Source organism: Sceloporus occidentalis, unplaced genomic scaffold (genome assembly GCF_023333645.1).
Source record: "Sceloporus occidentalis isolate IW3139 unplaced genomic scaffold, rSceOcc1.0.p SCAF_1, whole genome shotgun sequence".
Classification (NCBI taxonomy): Eukaryota; Metazoa; Chordata; class Lepidosauria; order Squamata; family Phrynosomatidae; genus Sceloporus; species Sceloporus occidentalis.
In genome coordinates this window covers 278,172,091-278,186,113 of record NW_028316981.1, presented here as the reverse complement: position 1 = coordinate 278,186,113, position 14,023 = coordinate 278,172,091, and the positions used below count along the sequence as shown (strand labels likewise).

General features: G+C 40.2%; 2 protein-coding genes across 2 annotated transcripts in view; both read right to left on the bottom strand.

Moving 5' to 3' along the window:
* LOC149323944 (protein S100-Z-like) overlaps window positions 1–3,742 on the bottom strand; it is a 31,776-nt gene extending 28,034 nt beyond the window's left edge. The window contains exon 1 of the mRNA XM_089512866.1: window positions 3,520–3,742. Coding sequence (XP_089368992.1) covers window positions 3,520–3,539 — 20 coding nt within the window. The 5' untranslated portion in view covers window positions 3,540–3,742. The remainder of the gene's footprint in view (window positions 1–3,519) is intronic.
* Window positions 3,743–4,139: 397 nt separating this feature from the next.
* Window positions 4,140–12,239, bottom strand: LOC149323943 (proteinase-activated receptor 2-like). Its single transcript, XM_089512852.1, has 2 exons — window positions 12,109–12,239; window positions 4,140–5,987 (listed from the first exon to the last, which is right to left on the bottom strand). The coding sequence occupies exons 1-2, from the start codon at window positions 12,182–12,184 to the stop codon at window positions 4,888–4,890; spliced, it is 1,176 nt and encodes a 391-aa protein (XP_089368978.1). The 5' UTR covers window positions 12,185–12,239; the 3' UTR covers window positions 4,140–4,887.
* Window positions 12,240–14,023: the final 1,784 nt, after the last annotated feature.

The window sequence follows — 14,023 nt, the reverse complement described above, 5'->3', positions numbered from 1 at the left end:
AATCCAAAGAACTAAACTAGCTGTGTTTGCCCTGGGACTTGCCTCTGGATGTCCAGTGACAAGACAAATGTGTGGATTTAAAAAAAAAAAATCCTAAGAATTTAAGCTTTAACAGATAAAGAAACCAAAAGAGCAATTCCTCCACCTGTTTTCCTACTGAAGCTACTTTTCTGAATGGTATTAATGTTGACTTTTGATACCAAACACACCTTCTTCCCTTCTTCCTTTCCATCACTTCAGCACCCATAGCAGAGCATGAGGCAGCACTTTGTACTGTCTTCCACCATTTAGCAAAGCCACACCCCTTAATTATAAAAATAATTAAAGTTTGTGGTTACCCTAGCAAAAGAATGACGTTACTCACTGTAACATTACAGCCATGATGTAGTGTAGTCATGGCATTGGTATTGGGAAAGCAAAATAAATAAATATAACCCATTATTTGTAATTAGTCACTTCTGAGCTTTGTCCATCTGGGCTATTCTTCTGCAGTTAAATATTATATTTTCAAGTCTCAGGCACACAACCCTGCCTGACTTTCTGCAGGCATTTTATAAATAAGAGGTTTGCTAAATCCCTAAGATATTTTTCCTTGTGTTTTTATAATGGGAGGAGGCACAACTCATTCTTAAACTCCAGGTGGTTTGCGTTTAGAATGTGAAAGATCGAGAGGTACCCACACATTCCTGTATTCATGAGTCACAGTTGTGAACACAGTTCTCATCTAGGAGAACATCCTAGAGTACTGTACTAACTCAGACAGATCTCCTCCCAGTGTAGGTAGTTATGCTATGTCCTTACAACAGCGAGGAACTGAGTAATCTAGTCACTCCCAGGGCCAAAAGACTGCAAAATTAGCCAAGCCATGGTTTGCATGTGGCCCCATTCTTGCAGCAGTCACACTTTTAATAAAAAATGGAAACTTGCTTCTTTTAAGCAGCCATCACACCTCTCACAATTGCACAACCAGGGCTGCTACTCCCATCACACTCTTCCTGAACTCTCCCTTAATTCTGCCTCCCTGCTTAATGCCCTACCCAGCAAACCTTTTAGGGCTTTGGGAGGTCTTTCCCCATTTTGTTCTGTAGCTCTGCAGTCCTGAACAATCCCTTCAAAAATTGGTAGAAAGAAAGAATGAAAATAATAAGAGAAAAATTGAAAAGGCAATTAGAGTGCTTTGGAATAGTGAGGGGGACAGGAGAGGAGGGAACACTGATACCACAAGACTGGCAATAGCACAACTACCCTGAGAGTGACATCCGTATCTACCGACTTGCATCATTCCCAGATCATTCACTGGTTTCCCGGTGAATGAAAAGGGACAGGTGGGGGACAGGGCATGCACAGGTCAGTTGCGGCAACATGCAATGTATTTCAGCAAAGCCACTTCCTTCCCATTGTACTCGAAGTTTAAAAGCCACATGTAGTAATCTCCTAAAATGGAAAGCAGGCAGGAGAACACAACATAACTGCCTCTGCTTTGGGTTGATAGCCTAGTTTTCCATGGCATGTGATTTCAACATTTTTTTGCTTGAAAGAGTCTACAAATTTAGGGATTCTAATAAACATATAATTATAACTGAGTTGAACTACTAGCATATTTCTTGTGTGGCTCAGAGGGGAAGAGGCATGTTTGAAAAATAAAGTGACTGAAAGTGAGTTCTTGTAACACTGAAATATATTTTCTTGGTTAAAACAGGAAGCGGAACATTTTTGCTTGTGGCTGTCAGCTTCTCCTCCCAGTCCTAAAAAGACAAACAAATGGATCCTGGAGCAAGTTAGACCCAAACAATCCCTAGAATCCAAGATGACCAAACTAAGACTGGTATACTTTGGCCATATCATGAGAATATAGGATTTACTAGAAAAGCCAATACTTGGCAAGGTGGAAGGCAGCAGGAAAATCTGCATTCCAGATACAGTAAATAGATTTGATCAAGGACATCATGACCCTGAGTTTCCAAACCTCAACAGAGCTGCTGATAGAGTGATATTAAGATCTCTCATTCATAGGGTCACTATATGTCAAATTTGACTTGACAACAGTTAACAACAAAAACCTGCTTCTGGGAAAGTCATTCTGTAGAAATGCATTTGGCCCTACCTCTTGCTTGCTTTTAAGTGAAGCGGATTTAAAAAGCAATAGATTTATTATAACATAAGCTTTTGTGGGTCACAATCCCCTTTGTCAATGTATAATCTTAAAAGGCTAAGGTATATACATACAAACAATGTACATAGTGTGATCAGAGCTAAACTAGATGCACAAAGTAATGACTAGCAATTATATGTATTAATCAAAATCAGTAAAACAATTGTGGGTGATAACAGAAACATCTTGACAATAATGTCCAACTATTATTAGAATTCCCAATATACCTAAACCTTTAAAATGGGGTGGGAACCATGCTGTTCTCCAGGTGATGTTGGATTGCAATTCCCAGTTAGAGGGCTGCACTATTCCTACTCATTCTCCAAGATTATATTCCACTTATCTGATAAAGTAGTTCATAATCCACACACACACAAAAAAGCCTAAATAGCCTAAAGGTAGTAGATCCCATCTGATCTTGGAAGCAGGATCAGCTCTGGATGGGAGACCACCAATGAATGCCAAATGCTGTAGGCATTATTTCAGAACAAGGAACTGGCAATACCACCTCTGAGAACTCCCTACATAAGAAAACTACATGGAATTAATGGGGTCATCACAAATTGACAATTTGAAGGCATGCATGCACACAAACATGCACACAGTGTACAAAATACAAATAATAAATCTGCTAGCCTTCATGGCTCCATATTTCTTTGTTATTTTCCTTCAGCAGACTGACATGGCTATCCCTTTGAAAACTGCATGCGAGTGGACATTTAAAGCCTTTTAGGATTTGTTTTATTGCTTCTGTCTCTTGCATTGTTTTAACTATCTGCTCTTTTGACATCCTTTAACCTTGCTATTGCTATACTCTTTTGAGCTGTTCAGTTGAAAGCTGGCTTGTGTCTGGTTTGCAGACAAAGGCAGGATGCACATTTTAATTTTAAATAATATCAGGCGAAGGTACAGTTTTCTCTGAGATATGAAAAAATTAAACAGCAACATTTTGATTTGTCTACACTAATGTGTATTTTTACACTATCTTCACACCGAACATAGCCTGGAAAAGTAACTATGGACTACATCTTTCAGAATCTCACAGCTCAGAGACACTAGGGAATTCTGGAAGTTATAGCTCAATTAACAAACTTTTCTAGTCTGACACACTGTCACCAGTATGACCTCCTTAATCAAACCTTAAACCAGAAGACACTTACAGTTTTCATTACCTTATACAGAGAATAAAAAGAGACCCTTTCATCCTACCTGGCCTAGTAATGATCCAGGTAATGCCCTGGGGTCCAGAAGAATAGTAGACAGTCCCCAAGCTAGTTTGGTGGTTGTCTTAAGAGCTGGGGAGACCCCATCCATCCCCCATCTCACACAGCCTGGACCTCTCCATCACAGGTACCATCTTGGCTTACCTAGATCTCTTCTGCAGCATCAGCAGGATACTGTCCTGCCTTCACTCCAATTCTGCAGCTTTTTCTTGTCTCATCTTGCCTTTTCCTAGACTCAGAGACTGAAGAAAATTGTGGAAGGGTAAGGCAGTGATTAGGAAGACAAAAATAGCCTCAACTCAGCTGGCTGATGGACTGGAGCAATGTCTCTTTCAGTCCAACATTAGCTAAACCATTGTTGCCCAGCTTTTTGTCTTATCAGTTTTGATGATGGAGTTAGTATAATGAATGAGTGTATGGGGTATGAATTTACAGCCACATTTTTTTTATGAGAAGGGGAATCAATCCAGGACAACCCAATATAGATAAAATGGTGCAAATGTAATATAATGATGAAAAGAGCACAGCATAAACGGTTTTCTAACTAGAACCAACTACTCTTTTTGCTACATCGTGATCAATTCTCCACCCCTGGTACCAAGCCATCCACTGTGTTGAATAAAGGCTTCTTGAATCTACACATTCACTGACATATTTCTCTGTGTGTTTTGTATGTGTGTGACTGGGAAAGTCAAATTTGAGTTTTTATACTGATCAACTAAGCTCTGGAAAAGTATGGTTACACTTTATAATCATAACAAAAATAACTGGAGTATATTAAAAGCATACCTTTATAAAAAGTTTAAAACGTTGGGTATTTAAAATATTTCAATGAAGTACAGTTAGTTAAAATGCACAAAATTATAGGCTACATTAAGACTATATATATTGGTCACATTGCATATTCACAGTATATTTAAAATAAAGATATGTGTGTACATATATTACAGATGTATATGTGTGCATCAGTGCAAATATAGTCACTTGGACATCAATAATACAATATTCCAGAACCCTCACAGAATCTGGTTTGACAGGTTTGACAAACACAAATGACTGGTTGACAGCCCCCTGTCTATGAGCTGTAAGAAAGGAGTTGCTTCTCATGAACAAGGAGAGTGCCCTCCAAAACTCTATTTAACTATTACATACATCCTCTGTTCCCTTCTGATTCAAAATATCTGGACATTGTAGCAATTCCTGGGACCGTAATTTTTTTACCTAGTCCTCTATATAGTTCTCTTTACAATGAACTAGCAAGTCTGCACAAAAACAGAATCCTTTCAATTTGTGTATATTCTTTTTTTTTTTTTTTTAAAAGAACTACATCACAACAGCAATTTTCAATTTTTGTTTTTCCACTTGACAAGTGTTCTAGTATATGCCTTTTTTAAGCATTAGTGATGTTCTATTCTAAATAAACTATTATTAAGTCCATTTAAAAAACAAAGAAGCAAATTCAGAACTCTTGGCAATAGTAGTTCAGTTTTTTTATGGATTTCCCATACAAATTTAGTAAGTTGATTTAGTTGTGTTTGAACTGGAAGAGTAAGAGGGGGATTTCCTTGGGTATCTGTTTGAAGAGAGAGAGATTTGCATCCTCTTTGTAGTGCGCACACTTCGACAGAGGAGAGCATTTTTAAGATTATCCCGAAAGTCTTTTGAAACAAAGTAGTAGACGAATGGGTCTATGCAACTGTTGAGAGTAGAAAGGCACAGTGCTGTGATGTATGCTGCATATATGCTACTGACACCGTGGGTTTTGATGTGAGAGTAGTGCACAAGCAGCAGAATATTACTAGGCAAAAAGCAGATCAAATACATGGAAAGAACTATAATGATGAGTCGGATGGCTCTCTTTCGCTTCTTTCCAATGTTTACATCTGTAATTGAAGCATTCAGAGTCTTTATCATGAGAATGTAGGCAACAGCTGTGAGGATGGCTGGGAACAAGAAAACTCCAATGGCTAGAGAGAGGAAGTAGTTATACATGTCATGAGCTAGCTGTGCTTGAGGCAAGACATCATGGCATGTGGTGATGTTGAGGTTTGAGATATAAACAGTTTGGTCCACAAGATATAATGGAATGGTGCCAAGCAGAATTAGTATCCATATTGCAACTGAAACCGCTATTGCAATGTCTGATTTCTTTCTTGACTGCAGTATGGGGTTCACAATTACCCAATACCTTTGTACGCTGAGACAAGTCATAAACAGAATGGAGCAGTACATGTTCCCATAGAAGAACCCAACCAGGACTTTGCATAGGACTTTGCCATAGATCCAGTTGTTGCCATTAACATGGTATGCAATCTTGAGAGGGAACCAGATGACAAACAGGAGATCAGCCAGGGCCAGGTTAGCCATATAAATCACTGCAGGATGTTTCTTTTTTGTTCTGAAGAAGAAGACCCATAGCGCCATGGCATTGCTTGGTAAGCCAACGACAAAGACAACAATGTAAATCACTGGCAGGAAAACTGTAGTCAGTTTTCCAGTAAGGACTTTAGTTGCAAACTCATCCACACTGTATGCTTCTCTAGATGAATTGCTTGCATTGATTTTATGACCAATAAAGCTTCTTCCTTTCGACTTGTTAGTCACATTCGTCACTAAAAAGGAGATAAAGCAGAAGTGTTAAGCTGCATACTTTCTGATTGAAATGCATACATGCACATCCAGGCTAGCCTCTGTAACAAAATAAATTATTAAATTTGACACTATAGTCCAGTTTTGAGCAATACGGAGAGGGCGATCAGACATGCTTGGTCAGTAAACCATGTTGTGTGCCAGGTAACAAAACAGTCTGAGGTTTTCACATTTTAAGTCATATGCAGGAATGAAGAAAGCTGCCCAGAGCAACCAACTGCTGGGAGATAAGCCACAGGAGAATTAATTTCCCATGTTCTCCTTCTAACTTTATATGCGAAACACACTAGAATTAACTGCTTCCCTATCTAGCTTTGCCCAGAGTAGCAGGCCTAAAAGAGCAAATACAATTTTAAAATGTATATTCAATATTTGAAAGTGTTACAGTTGATGATAAATGCACATGCAGAAATGCTAGCAGTGCAGCACTCCTGGCACAACAGGCTTGACTTTTATGCAAATAGATTTCCTGCTGGTTGGGGGAATGAGAGAGTGATGTAAATGGCCCAATTATTGTGCAAAACACCTAAGCTAATAAAATGGAAGGCACACATTTGGCAAGTGTAAAGTAAAGTAAAGGTCCAAAACACACTGCAGAAATAATCCAGTTTGTGACTGCTTTAACTGCCCTGGCTCAATGCTAGGGAATTCTGGAAAGTGCAGTTTTGTGAGACATTTGGCCTTCTCTGTCAGAGAGCTCTGGTGATACAATGAACTCCAGTTCCCATGATTCCCTAGCACTGAGCCAGGGTAGTTAAATCAGTCTCAAACTGGATTATTTCTGCAATGTGTTTTGGAACTAAGGCAAATAAATGGATCCAAGAGCAAATTAAACCTGAATCCTCCCTGGAAGCCAAAATGATTAAACAGAGACTGTTGCAGTTTGGACATATCATGAGATGACGTGACTCATTAGAAAAGACAGTAATGTTCAGTGAAATGGAAAGCTGGAGCAAAATAGAGAGACTACTAGAGGTGAATTGATTCAATCAAGGAAGTCACAGTTCTGAATTTGCCAGACCTGAGCAAGGCTGTTAGTAACAGGCTGTTCTGGAGGTCTCTCATTCATAGAGTCGCCATAAGTCAATGCTAGTTTGATAGGGTTCAACAGCAATAACAAAATGTAATGTGACCCCAGTCTTTGTTGTGACATATCATGTACCATTTCAGTTACAAGTGGGGACTCCTCCATAGAAGAAATTCATATTAAATCTCTCTCTCTTCTATCTATTGAAAAAGACTTCTAGTCTAGCTTTGTTACTGTTGTGTGCCTTCAAGAAATTACTCACTTATGTCAATACCACCTGCTGGCAACCCTATCCTAGAGTTTGCATGTTTATTCAGAGGTGCTTAGCCATTGCCTTTCTCCAAGGCTAAGAGCGTGTAACTTGCCTAAGTTCTCCCAGTGGGTTTCCATGGCTGAGCAGGGATTCGACCCTGTTCTCTTGGACTTATAACCAGTACATCACACTGGCTCAGTTCTAGGCTTTTTTATTTTCATCTTAGTCTGGGAAACAAACTATTTACTAGTGTAACTTCCCTCTTCCTTCTCAAAAATTGCACTTGGCTAACAGTAGAATTCAAATAAAGTCGAACAATTAAAAAAAAAAACAGATTTAAAACGATACATCAGTAAAAAGAGACAATGGGCCCCCTTCATTAATAACTCCACTGCCACATCATTTCTGAATAAAAAGGGGGCTTTGTCTGTAGTGAATTGCTAATCCTCTTGTTCGTACCCAACCCTTGCATAAGTGTTGTAAAACAAACATAGGATTGGGAATTGTCTGCCTGGTTCATAACACGTAGCCTCACTCATGCTGATGCAGAATAGGTTGATCATTAGGTGAGGTTGTTCTTCACAACCTGCTCCCACGCACTTAGCATGGTCAGAATATTTTAAGTTACCACTGGTCAGAACCAAACCCTTTACAGTAAAGTGATGACACATTTAAACTCATAGCTTGTGAAAGCATATATTACTACCAGATGCTAAATGGATGCATTGAGTAAGAGGGTCAGCCATTAATTACCTAGTCATGCAAAACTGGATTTCTTTTACACTAAGGAACAGGTCATGCTTTCCACAGGGGAAGCTTGAATTACCTGAGAAACCACCATTAAAATACTGCTTTCATTTACATAGTTAATATGCACAGGAAAGGAGAAAGGAGATGCTGGAGGGAGGAGAGATTTAAAAAATGATTTCCTCCCACCCCTCAGATACTGTCTTAACCTCTGGAAGTACTTCCTATGCCTTCAAACAGCAGATGAACAACTTGAAATGTACTCAGTTCCATTTTAAAGTAGACTCCGATCTCCCTCTCTCATCCTCCTAAAAGTAACTCCCCCTCCCTTTTACTATTGTGAAATCCTCACAAAAGAAACTGGAATCTGTTCTTTTTTCATTTCAGCACAACACACAGCTCCCATTAAATACTAACCCAGCAACCATTCATCTACTGGGATGGATCCCTACCAGGTCCCATACAAGTGTAAGGAGGTGACTATCCCATCTACAGCCAGAAGACACATTGCATAGTTGCTAATACTGTATTTAATAATTAGGCAGAGATGTCAAACACACTTCAATAAGTTTCACTTATACATCCAGTGAAATGAAGACAATTATACACTTCCATTATGAACCAAGAAACTCAGTGTAGTGCAATGATTGACTTTGGAGACCAGAGTTTGAATCCCTGCTCAGCCATGGAAACCCACTGGGTGACCTTAGGCAAGTCACACTATCTCAGCCACAGAGGATGGTGATGGCAAACCCCCTCTCAACAAATCTTGCCAAGAAAAAACTGTGATAGTTTTGCCTTAGGGTCACCCTAAGTCAGAAATGACTTTAAGGCACAAAACAACAAACTGTCAGCCAGAAATGTGGAGTCTGCAAGATGTTGCTAGACTGCATTTACCAACATCCCTAGCAAGCAAAACTAATGGTAATGGATGATGGAAGCTGCAGCCTAATAACATCTTGAGAACTCAGCCTCCTTATTCCTGAGATAAAGCTTCCGAAAGCTCCATGTGCACATCAATGGTATGTATAAATAAGAAACTGTGTGTAGCCAACATATTAGCATTATCACCTTTTATGATCTCTGTTGAAAGTGATGACAAGGATTTGGGCTATACTTCTGGAAACACATTAGAAGACCGGATCCATTTGTATTTCAAAAGTATACACATATATATTTGCTGCACATCAATTTTGTAGGTTAGGAAATGATCTTCAATTAGAAGGTCATGTGTTTAATTAGAGCAGTAAACATAAAGATTCAAATAAAGGCTCTAAAATTAATCGAGAATCAGAGGGAGCAATTAAGAAAAACATTATAATTAAGAAAGACATTACAAATAGAAGCTTTACAGAAGCCTATAAAAGTAGAATGTCTTCACTTTTTTAATTCCAGTATATTGAAACATTCAAGTGTGCAGGAGAAAGTCACAACCAGAATGCAAAAATAATGAATACAACACACCAACAGGTAGCTGCTTCTGTTCTATGCCTATATACAAAGTGTGACACTAGGACCTGACAGAGAAAAGAATTAGTTCAACAACAACAACAACGGTAAAGTCTAACTTTTATTTTGTTGGCAGACACAACTGAAAGGTAATTCTGTTTCAGTACTGAAATGTTCTTCTATCTAATCACATTCTTTCAGAGAATCAATACAGAAGAAAAAGAGTCTTGTTTACACTGACCTCTAGCAGTTTGGACCCAGTGAATTAATTTATGTGTTATAATAACTTTCTGTATTTTAATGGTTATCCAGTCTTGATATCATGGAAGCTTGGTCTACCACCAACTTGCCGCCCAGGCAATTTGTGTAGCAACTAGTAAATAAATGAGGAAGTCCTTACAAGAAGATCATATTCAACAAAGGTCCAAAACACACTGCAGAAATAATCCAGTTTGAGACCACTTTAAATTGCCCAGGCTCAGTACTGGGGAATCCTGTGAATTGTAGTTTGTTGTGGCACCAGAGCTCTAACAGAGAAGGCGAAATGTCTCACAAAAGTACAGTTCCTAGAATTTCCTAGCCCTGAGCCAGGGAAGTTAAAGCCTTGGCTAAAGTCTCAAATTGGATTTGAACTTAAACAATTATTTTTAGATAGCTGACACATTTCACATGTTGAGCGTTCAATCCTGGGAGTTGTATTCCCCTAAAACATTTCCAGTTTCTGGCTCACTGAGAAAATGTTGAAGTCAGTAGCTAAAATGTATGCAAACCCTGGAATTATTTTAGTTTGCTTCAATCCATCTGTTAGTTTATCCTTTTAAAATTACACTGTTTGAAATCTGTCAGAGTGGTTTCATTGAAATCCCTGCATTGTTGTTGTTGTGTGTATTCAAGTCATTTCCTATGGTGACTTTAATGAAAAACCTATCATGGGGGTTTATTGGCAAGTTTCTTCAGAGGAGGTTTGAGATTGCCACCCTCTGAGGCTGAGAGTGTGCGACGTGCCCAAGATCACCCAGTGGATTTACATGGCCAAGCCGAGATTCGAATTGTGGTCTCCAGAGTCCAGTGCCCAAACCACTCCACCACATTGGCACATTGACATCTCTGGACAGTGGGTGGGACACCAACATAAGTCAATAAATACCTTCAACTGAAATCAAATAGTGATTGTAAGCAGGGCCATTTTGCTGTAAGCCATTAGTTTTTTTAGAGGGCATTTAAGTAAGGCTAGAGATTGTGCAAGGCAAACAGATCAATGCGGAAAAGCACTTTCTCCGAAAGCCATTGTTGCTGCTAAAGATCTTTACTACAGGTAAGCAAATGCCACTTTAGGGTGAACAGGGAGTCAAGGACTTGACTGCTTTTTACACCCTAAAATTTACTGCCAAGTTGAGGCCTCCCAAAACATTCAGTACCATCTTGCTGCTTCAGCAAGAGCCAGGGCCACCATTAATAATAATATAATAATAATAATTTAATATTTTTGTTGTTTTTCTCATTGGATACCATTTTATCATTGTGCTGTTTATTAGGAAATTTAACTTATTGTGTTGGAGGGAGTGATAATGGGTTTTATTTTGTATTTTACCTTATTCTTTGCTATGTATTTATTCATATTGTAAGTCGACTTGATCAATCCGGAGAGGGGGGACATAAATAAATTATCATCATCATCATCATCATCATATTATCATCCCACCTTCCTCCTGGAACAGGGGCTTGAAGCAGCTAGCAAAAATTTAAAACAGTCCAAGCTGAAACAGTACAAAGCATGAAAAATACAAAGTTTTTTAAAAAAACCAATCCAACAATTTGAAAAATATGACATCTTAGAATAAAACTCAGGCATCCTCATCGCAAAAGGGGACAAGGCACTGCAAAATCTTGGGACTTTCCAGCAAACTGGAAAGCTAGAAAGCACTGCTAGCAATGTCAACACGCACTTCTTAAGTCATACTCCAAAGGGAGGACCTTCTGGAACTCCTCCTGGACAGAAGGCTGAAATGGAGGACGTGTCCTGGAAAAGGAGGACGTGTCTGGTCACCCTGCCTTAAAGACAGGCTTGGGAGTAAAAGTTGCCCTTGAAGAATTCACCTGAAGTCCAGAGCAAACATGGGCTCCGATCTTGCAGCCAGGAATGAAGCAGGAAGCAAGGTCCACTCTCAGACTCCATCCACAGGGGGGAAAGAATCCGCTTTGATACCGCTTTAAGTGCCATGGCTCAATGCTAGGGAATTCTAGGAATCGTCGTTTGTTGTGGCACCAGAGGTGCACTGAGCCATGGCCCTTAAAGCGGTATCAAAGGGGATTCTTCCTCCAGTGTGGATGCAACCTCAGTTTCTCTTTCCCAGAGCCTGGAAGGCCACTTTTCAAGGGATGCTTCCTGCACCCTTCCAGTTCGTTGAGAAAGTAGGGTGGATCAGCTTTTTACCCCTTGATTTCCACCAAAGCAAGGAAAAATCCCCTTTTAGGACTACAGCTCCTACAATCCCCAGCCAGGAGGATCACTGGGGGGATTCTGGGAGTTGTTCTCCAAAAAAAGTGGCTTAAAAAAAAATCTCCCCCTCCCCCCACCACCACCCTGGAAAAGGCTGATCTCTCTCACCTGTTGCAGAGGCGACCAGCAGCACTCCCCCCAGGACCAGGAGCCCCATCCAAGCCCGGCTGAGGCGACCCATCATCCCACAGCAGGAGTCCTAGCAAGGAGCAAAGAAAGCTCCACGACTGCAACCCACTTCCTCCTCCTTCTTCTCCTACCGCGCTGAGAGTTTCGGTGCTACCTAAAAGCAGGAGGCGGTGCCTGGGAGCGCCTTTGTGACGTCATCGCCCCGCCCTCCTCACCTGCCCAGGTGGACTTCGCCTCCCGGAGAGGCTGAAGTACGCGAGTTGCACCCACACTGCAGCAGTAACCCGGTTTGATACCGTTTTAACTGCCTGCAGTGCAGATGCCACCCTTCTCACGATGGAGGGGGGAAAGCAGTGTTTTGTTTTAACGTATTGTACAATAATAGTAAGAAATAATAATAATAATATTATAATAATAATATTTAATGTTGTTGTATCCCAAAGCCAAACAAGGCACAAAATACCTGCTGTAAGCTTTCTTTCTTTTTAAAATAATTTTTATTAGTTTTTCAAAAAACATAAAAATTTACATTCATTTCATCCATACAAAAAACATCAAAATAATAAGACTTCCAATCCTACGAAACAACTAATAACATTAACATTGCAGCAGTCATACAACCGCTTGTTGCTTCCTTGCTGCTGGCTTAGAGATATTTCCTTTCCTTTCTGTTTTATCTGTTATCTGTAGTTAAAACAAATTCAATCTTCTTTCCCTTCGGAAATAATACAATGAATGAAACAATGAAATCATTTTTACGCTTGGATTCACTTTAATTAAGCATATATTTTCCCATTAACTATTTTAAACAATTTAATTATTATTATTATTATTAGTAGTAGTAGTAGTAGTAGTAGTATCGTAGCCCAAATCCACACAAAGCACAAAATGCATGCTGCAAGTTTTTGGAGCTCCGCTGGCTTCTTCATCCCCTGATTGGTTTCACTGTGTTGGGACATATTGGTTCCCTGTAAATCAGGTTCGATTCGGTTTTAATCATGGGAATGAAAGGTCCAAAGCACACTGCAGAAATAATCCAGTTTGAGACTGCTTGAACTGCCCTGGCTCAGTGCTAGGGAACCCTGAGAACTGTAGTTTTGTGAGACATTGAGCCTTCTCTGTCAGAGAGCTCTGAGGCAGGGATGTAGCCAAGGGGGGGTTCTTGGGGTCCGGACCCCCTCTTCCATTAGAAAAATGAATGGTGTGTGCTCCTGCGCCGCCGCACTCAAGCCCCATTATAATGGTGGCACTTAGTCTGGACCCCCCTTTCCTAAAATCCTAGCTACGTCCCTGTCTGGGGCCAGGACAAACTGCAAATCCCAGGATTCCCTAGCACTGAGCCAGGGCAATTAAAGCAGTCTCAAACTGGATTATTTGTGCAGTGGGTTTTGGCCCAAAGATTGATTATTTAATTCAACTGCCATGGCTGTCTTCAATGGAAGACTGGGAGGTGTAGTTTGGTGAGGCACTTGACCTCTCTGGCTGAAACCTCTCAGTGGCCTTTCCTAAACTGCCAGTCCCAGGATTCCATAGGACAGAACCATGTTAGTTAAGGTGGAATCATCTATGCTATGCTTTTACAGTGTAGAGAGTGGAGGTAGCTCACTTCACTGCCATTTCTCTGTCTTCTCTCTATTCTGTCCTCTGCTTAAACTAGTGATCTCCAAACTTTGGTCTTCTAGACATTTTGGACTTTAGCTTCCAGAATTCCTGACTATGGGCCAAGCTGGCTGGGACTTTTGGGAACTGAAGTCCAAAACACATAGAGGATCAAAGTTTGGGCATCACCCAAGCCCTCAGATGTTGTTGGACTGCATATCTCAGGGGTCCTAGCCAACCAATGGGGAAAAATGCTGGGTGCTTTGCAATCTCTGGACAATATTAGTGGAAAGCC